The sequence below is a fragment of the Geospiza fortis genome, unplaced genomic scaffold (assembly GCF_000277835.1).
Source record: "Geospiza fortis unplaced genomic scaffold, GeoFor_1.0 scaffold381, whole genome shotgun sequence".
In the NCBI taxonomy this organism is placed as follows: domain Eukaryota; kingdom Metazoa; phylum Chordata; class Aves; order Passeriformes; family Thraupidae; genus Geospiza; species Geospiza fortis.
In genome coordinates, this window is record NW_005054348.1 from 4,806,110 (window position 1) to 4,814,355 (window position 8,246).

The window sequence follows — 8,246 nt, forward strand, 5'->3', positions numbered from 1 at the left end:
AGAAAAATGGCCTTAAGCTGCGCTAGGAGAAATAAAGATTAGAAAATAGGAAATTTTTTTTACTGCAGGAGTGGTTAGGCACTGGAGTAAGTTGCCCAGGGAGGTGGTGAAGTTGCCATCTCTGGAAGTGTTCAAGAAGCAACAGAAGATGGCACCTGGGTATGTTGTTTAGGGGTAAATATGTTAAATTTGTTGAATATGTTAAATATGGTGGTGCTGGGCTGATGGTTGGACTAGATGATCTTGGAGGCCTCTTCCAACCTTGACAGTTCTGTGATCTAGTTATGCTGTGGTTTGTATTTGTGCCAGTTTCATATAATAGAATTGACACAGCTATGTGAATTCTGGCACTGGGGCTCACGTCAACTGCAAAAAATGTTCAGGAAAATAGACTCTAATGATACTAATAAATATACCAAATTTTGTCAAGAAGAAAATGGGGAGAGTGGGGTAGAACACCAACATTGTCTGCAAGTTGAATAGGTTAGTTATGCCCAAAATTTCTTTTTAATATGCTTATGAACCAACAGCAGCAAAAAAGGCGGAACTAGTTGTCAATAGACTAAGAAAACTTTATTCAGAACTTTAAAAGATGCTTATGAAAATAGCCACAAATTTAGAGATGGGTCTTCGAAAAGTGCTGTAAGCGGTGAGTAACTACAGCTCCTGAAATATAATTGTATTTGCACTAATACTCGACCCATATAAGTGCAGTGGAACTGCTCTATTTGGACTGGTTCATTTAAGATCTTGAGTATATGAGAAGAATATTTCTAATTTTGAACAGGGATTGAACCAATACCAACTTGAAATCACATCCCATACTGCTGCACTTTAGTTCCAGATTAGCCCAGAACACTAAGGAAACCTAAAGATGAGAAAATGGGCTGGGGAGCAACGCCAAGATCAGCAAATCACCTCAATCCCCCCTGCTCTCCACCACCTGCCAGTTACAATCCTGCCTATAATTTTTAGAACACTTTTGACAGATGCAAATTTTGAGGGAATATGAACCCTGATTCAGTAAAGCATCTGGGAATGCACTCAAATTCCATTTTAGTTACTACTAATGTACATTACAGAAGCAGGTCCTTTGTATATAAGAAGGGTTTATCCCTAAGATCTTTACAATATTCTTATTTGCATTTTATGTTTTATTCAATCCAATTAGAGTTCAAGCAAATATTAATTAGGAAACAGTCACACAGACACAATAAACATACACTCCTTGGGGGAAAAAAGGATTTTTTTTTCAACAATCATATTTTGACAAATACAGACAACTCACAAAGGCTGTTTGGGGTCTGTTTGAAAAATATCACACATCATGGTGTTGACAAACATAGCTTGGCTTGCCAACACATCAGGAAATTGAAATTATTGAGTGTTCAGAATCTGGGTATTGTTTATGTATTTCAATCTGCATGGCACAGAAGAAAAAACACAGAACAGATGTAGCAACATCCTTTAAATCTGAGGGATCCCAACCAAGACACCTACACTACTACTTATGACTCTAAAACATAGTGCTATTTTACATGGATGTGGCCAAGTATCCCTCAGGAAAATAATCACAGAAAAGTACCTTGTGTAATATTGGTATAATACCAAGGTAAACCAAGGTAATTTTGCTTCCATGACACTGCACAATGAAAAATACTCAAAAGTTCTGTGCAACTAAGATTCTTGCTAAAGCTATTTCCAGCTTTCAAACTAGTTACCTAGTTTGCTGAGTACTTATTATTATTATTATCCCAAAAGTAAATGAAATAATACCTAATACATATTGTGTGAAAGTTCATTTGCAAACAAGTAGCAAAGACTCTTTGAATCTCATCATTTCATCTAAAATTACTGTGCTCATTTCACATCAGTAACAATTTTAAATAACAAAAAGCTCTCAAAAAATTGAAGGAATATATTTCAGTGCTTGACTGTTTTATACCTCATCCACAGCCAAACTGCTCCTTTTACAAGTGGTACAAAAGATGTTGTTACTCTTAAGCAGATATTCTGGCAAAATGGGACATTCTAAAGCAAAGTTTCCAAGGGTTTGCAAATGTCCCAAATTCCAGCAGTGATGTGTATGTCCACCCACACACCTGCTATTAACTTTGATTTCCTATTTTCTGACATACATTTCATTTCTAAAATAATTTATCAGGACCCAAAATTCATCTACCGATTTCCAGTTTTTATTTCCTTTTTAACCAAAGTTTTCCATCTCATCTTGGCTCACAACTTTCAAAAAAGATGTGATTCACAGCTTTACACTTCCAACACAATTTTTTCATATTGTCACATATTTAGTGAAATCTTAGAAAAAACATAATTGTATTTATAAATCATTATAGTTTTTCCTGTCTGGGCAGTGTTTTACATGCATTATTGTAATTGTACTTGTAAACAACCAGGGCCAGCACAATGTAAGAAATGAGTCTGGAAGCACAACTGCTGGTGCCTCTTTTTCTCTGCAATGGCCTCCAAGTTAGACTGATGGCTTTCTGGGCTTTTTGCCAACACCACACACCAGACTTAAATAGAAAGAAGGGAACTAGACAACCTGGGGTCCAAAATTTAATTCTGACCTTATGTATAAGCTCTATGGGAGGCTTGGGCAAAGTAGAATGCTAATCTACCATATAAGGGGGGCACTACAAGAAAATTAGAAAAAATCTAACCAGAAAAATGTCTTTTTTATCGTGTGCACGTTTTGGTATTTTGAAACCATCGATCTTGAAAAATAATCAAATCTTCATGTATAAACATTATGTTATTCTCAGAAAGTAATATTTAATGTACAGTGTTGTTACATGTTCACAGCCCACTTTCTTTCAGCGTGAGATAAACTATATTTTTTATGGCTTTAACCCACTTTATTCAAACCATAGACTTTTCTGTTTCATAGACTTGTGGGTTTATGGATCTCATTAACTATGAAATATGGACAGCATATTAGAAAGGAGATTTGAAAGTGAATGCTGAAATGCTCACTTCATTCCATCAGAATGGGCTCTATTTATATCTCCTCTCATATTTCAAATTGGAAGTTAAGTATTCTGCTAAAACATATTTGCTAATTGACTTCTTTACAGAAAGAGGTATTTTTATAAAAATCAAATTAGTGTTCTTCAAAGAAATACTTACAAGAAATAAACATTTTTTTCTACATTTAAATAATACTATAATGTTAAGTCCAAAATGGCAAATGAGAAAATATCTTCATAAAATTTTGCAGATGCTGACTAATTTTACCATTTTCTTTGGAAGCTCTGTGATTTAGCTGTTTCTAGGAATTGTTTTTAACTTTTCAATGGAGAACAAAAACTATGGTAAACCGATTAAACTCTATTCCTGATTTCTTACAGTAAACTCAATTTATTAATCAACCTCATGTTAGTGTAATTCATTGCTCTTGGATCCTTTGATTTTAAACACAAATATCTAGAAAATAAAGCTGTTAAATACCTATTGAAACCTTATTCACTAACTATCAAATTAATAACTCTACTGAGCATAACCCAAGTTTGTAAAAGGACTAAATAAACACAGTAATGAGTAAAAACTGTTTAAGCTATTCTGAGATGGGATCTTGAAAATTAGATGCTTAAATGGTAATTCTCAGAAAGTTAGCTTTACTGATCATTATTCTTAGAATATTTATATAAGATATTCTATTTATTTAGTCCCCTGCCCTTTCAAGAGAGAATTCCCAGGACATCATTAAGTTCTCTATTCTTGATACAGCTTGACACGACACAGATACACATACAACTGAGAAACAGCAACTTTTTTCCACAGGGAAATTCAGGTCATCAAAACACAGGAAAAGAGGTTAATTTGAAGGCAATGAGGGAAAGTTTTGAAACTCTTATTTATGTATTCACGATCTCAGAAGAGAAAGAGACCAAAATCTTTCCTCACTATTCCCTTCAGAAGGATTTATTCTGGCTCAAACTATTACCAAAGGCACTACCGTGAATTTTGACAGAATAAGACAAGGAGCTGATCTACGAAGTGGCCTGATACAAAAAATTTCAGCTATGTTACATGGATCTTGTGCTGGTTTCTAGCACAGCAGAAGGAATTGTGGGACAGTGCATGAAGTGCTTGTATAAGCAGCAGAGTGACATAACTTTGGAAAGGAGTTGGCAACGGCATCAGAAGTCAATTCCAACGACATTCTGTCCACTTCATAAAGTGGTACATGACACAGGGTAAGACCAGCTTCACATTTCCTGCACTTCTGTGTGCACAGCTAATCTGCCATAAGCTTTGTGGGCAAATAACAAAATCTTGTGAACAACTTTTAATCAGCACAATGCTGATAAGCAGCATACATTGATTAATGTTATGCATTTGGATGCAGATTTGTATTTCCAAAGAGCCACAACACAAATGAATCAAACAAAGGCCTCTAATTCAAGCAGAATAAACTTAGAAGCACTTTAGAAACTTATGTAACAATCCCTGTAAATGCATTTATAAACAAGTTGTTTCAACACTTCCTGCTTGGCCTTGATTTCCCTTATGCTGCTGCTGAATGACTGCCACACAGACTTGAGGTACTGATCCTCCCAATGCTGAGTGCAGCACTATGTGCAGTAATGTACGACAGAAATAAATCCTACATTTCTGCTGTGTTCCATATTGCCTTCATTCCATTGCTTCCTTTTTGTTACACAGTCAGCTACAAGTCAAATTTGTGATAACTCTGAAGAAACTTGTAGGAGACTGGACTTCATCTGTTATAAGGAATCAAATAATGGAACTGGGATCACACTGGTTTTGTTATTTTGGTACTTGTGCACTAGAAACAAGTGGACAGTAACAGGAGCATTACCTTGAGACCAACAAAAAAAGTACTTCCAAAATTCTCTCATGGACTGTTCAAAGAAACAGGGAAATTATTGGAAATGCAAGCAAGATTTACAGAATGAAGATATGTTAAGGTTCTAACCATTTCTAACCCTTTCCCACTTACTTTTATGTAAACCCACAACTCAAATAGCAATTGACATGTTGAGTCTGTGCTACACGTTTCGAACACTTTGATTGCAATTTCAGGCTATGAAATCAAAAACACTCTTGCATAATTTCATGTGCAGGAAGAATTTTTTAAATGGTTCTTCTGCAGTAACCATCTAGGAACCTTCAATCCACATGTGGAAAGGCAGAAGATAAGAAATGAAAAAAAACCAGATTTGCATGGAGTATATATAAAATATTTAAAAGAACTTCCAAATAGTTACAGAACAGTGTAGTCCAAATAGTTTTCACTGCAATGAGTCACATTAGGTAACTTTTTTCTGGTTAGGTTTATACTGTTCATATTCTCCCTCAAGCAGTAATACCAAAATTTAATTTAATCTAGAGATTTTCATATAACTCACGTCCAAAACCAAAATCCTCCTCAGTATAAAAAATGAAGCAATGTTGTATGACCAGATTCACATTACCAATTTTTCATCAGATGGAAGTTTGGAAGCTAAGGAAGGAAGAAATCTGAGAATAATTTCCTCACTCTAGGACTGCAACAAAATGTCCCTTCCATTTTAATTTTTTGTGTGATTAGCAATTACAAGTACTCACACAAAATATAGCACAAGAAAAGCCTACATATTTACCCCGACCCTTAGCTCCTGTATTTGTAAAAAAACGAATGTAAAATGATTTATCCCCAAAACATTCATCACAATGTTTCCATGAGTATTTCATGCTACAAAATTATTCCAGTGCATACCTGCAGGCCTGTCAGTTGAGCTGCTGATTTCCCTTTGAGGCAGAGAATGAGTGCCAGAAATGCATTTAAGTCCTCCAGAGAGAGGCTACTGACCTAAAACAGATGAAAAAATGACACATTATCTGAAGGCTCTGAAGAGGACCTTTGTGAAAATTGAATCCTCTTGCTCAAGCACATCAAACTTGGAACAGTGACCTCAATGATGACCACCAGGAATGCATCATCTAGGAAAACATACAGGGAACAAAATACTTTCTTTCACAGCTTGAAGCAATACCCCAATGCTTGTGTATAGAGTATACACATGGATTTCCACACACCAAACAAAATGCCCACCCTTCATTTTTCTCTTCTTCACTTTCCTTGGAGTTTCTTAATAACAGGAAATTTCTCCCTCTCTGTTACATCAAGCATAGTAAAAAAAAAATTAAAAAAATATTTTAAAAAATTAAAAAAAATCCTTTATAATCAAGACACAGCATAAAAACCAGCTCAATGAGCCACAGATATGATGACCATTAGGAATTTTTAAAAATGCTTACACATTTATCTGTTAGAAATTACAAAAATATTCAAAAAAATTTCAATTACCTATTTTAACCTAAATTTCAGGATTTATCAAAACATATTTGATTTCTTTCAGGTTTTAAGGCTAATTATGGAAGCAGAAAAAACTTAAAACTAAAACCTAAAATGTCCAAGTGGGGAAAAGGAAATGACAAGTCTATATTGATGCAACAGTTCACTTTTATCAGTAAAGTGGGCACTTTTTCTGCTGTGAAAAAGTGTTTAGAGATGTTGCAGAGGCACATGATCAGCTCAGAAGAAACACAGCACCTTGAGAGCAGCTGGCATGATTCCATGACACTACCAGTGGAGTTCCAATCCTTTCCTTCCTCCCATAAAACACTGTGTATTACACAAGTGCACCAAGACCACTTATCTGTTACAGCAGCTGAGGACATACAGTGTCCAAAGTGAGATCCACAGAGCGTTACAATTCCTTATCATTTGGAACTTGAGGAAAGGTTTCTCCTGCAAAATGTGGAAATGTGCATTGTGGGTGTACCAAACACTTAAGAAGCTGCCAGAACCTCTGCATTGCCTTCCTTTTAATAAGATAAAAATCATTCAACCACTATTCAGAATTTTTTTTTGATAAATCAAGCCCCACTGCTTGTCCCACTGTAAAATACTTTCTCCTCTATGACGCTGTTAAATCTTGCATAAGGCACAAGAATGTGAGGGATATCAGAAACATTTTAAGCTTTCAAAATGCTCCTTGGTATTCATAAACTCCACCTGTCTGCTAAGATCTGATAATGACCCTCCTTTACCCTGTAATTCAAGTCAGGTGTCACCTTTGTGTAGCTGGCAAGAAGAGAGGTTTACTAAACCTGCACATTTCATACACTGAAGTAACAGAAAAAGTGAGTTTTATCTACAAACAATTCTTAGTACCTGCACAATTTTGTCCTAAGAAAAAGAAATCAAAGATTGCTTGCAAGGACAACAGCAAGAAAATGCCCTAACAGAGCAGATCAGCCAAAAATGCTTATGAATGTAAAAACACTTCTTCAGAGAAATATTTTATTCAGTAATCAAACTTGGTGAGTTATCACAGTTCCACTGTCAGATTTAATCCAAAACTGTTAGAAACTGATTGAGAAAATTCCTTTTGTCTGGAGGCTTCACTGTTTGATTTGAATTCATTTGCTGCTTTGCTGACTTTAAAGACAGACCTAATATTTTGTAATTTTTTCACTATTTTTGTTTTTAATTTAGAGACTATTTGAAAGGTACCCTTGAAAAAAACAAATTTCAAACAAACACTTTTTTTACATAGTTAAGGTTTCTTAAATGGATTTTTTTTTTCTTAAAAAAAATGCATCTGAAGTTTTCATTAAATACTTGCACATACATTCTGAGGAAGCCAGATGGGTTGGTTTGTACGCTGGTTCCTGCAAAACACTAATTTTTATCTTAGATTCAATTATAAGAAATGAAATTTTTAAGAAGTTTATTTTCCCTCATATGAGCTGAAGGAAGACTTCAAGCCTGCTTCAAGGCAACTTACAATTTCCTCAACTTAAATAATTTCTGAGGAAACAATTCACCTTCCTTCTCTAATAAGAATTTAAGAGCAAAGTATAAAGACAAGAACACAGCTAGACAAGCCTTGTTTTCTCAGCTATAAAACAAATGGAAGCAATATGGCCAGCTAAAAGCATGGCTACTGACACTCCTGCCCTCATGGTTTCCTCTCAAACATCCCAAGAGAACAAACAGACAATATCAGAGAAATAACCAAAGTTCAAAACAACTCAGCAGTGAAAACCATTTTACTCCAAATCAATTCCCCAGGCTGGTAGATTGTATCAGTTCAACTCCGAGGGCAGAAGAGAATCAGGAAAATGGGGCAGTTCTTGTGAAACTGGCACTGCCATGAAAAACCTTCCATCAAACTGAGCCCTTTGCATGGTCTCTCTGCTGTTACTCCTGC

The 8,246-nt window shown here is 35.4% G+C and overlaps 1 protein-coding gene across 2 annotated transcripts in view; it reads right to left on the bottom strand.

Annotated features, from left to right (window-relative positions):
• FAM120B (family with sequence similarity 120B) overlaps window positions 1–8,246 on the bottom strand; it is a 47,007-nt gene that overhangs the window by 19,612 nt on the left and 19,149 nt on the right. For both annotated transcript variants that reach the window (XM_005423217.2, XM_031058790.1), the window contains exon 5: window positions 5,744–5,836. In XM_005423217.2, coding sequence (XP_005423274.1) covers window positions 5,744–5,836 — 93 coding nt within the window. The remainder of the gene's footprint in view (window positions 1–5,743; window positions 5,837–8,246) is intronic.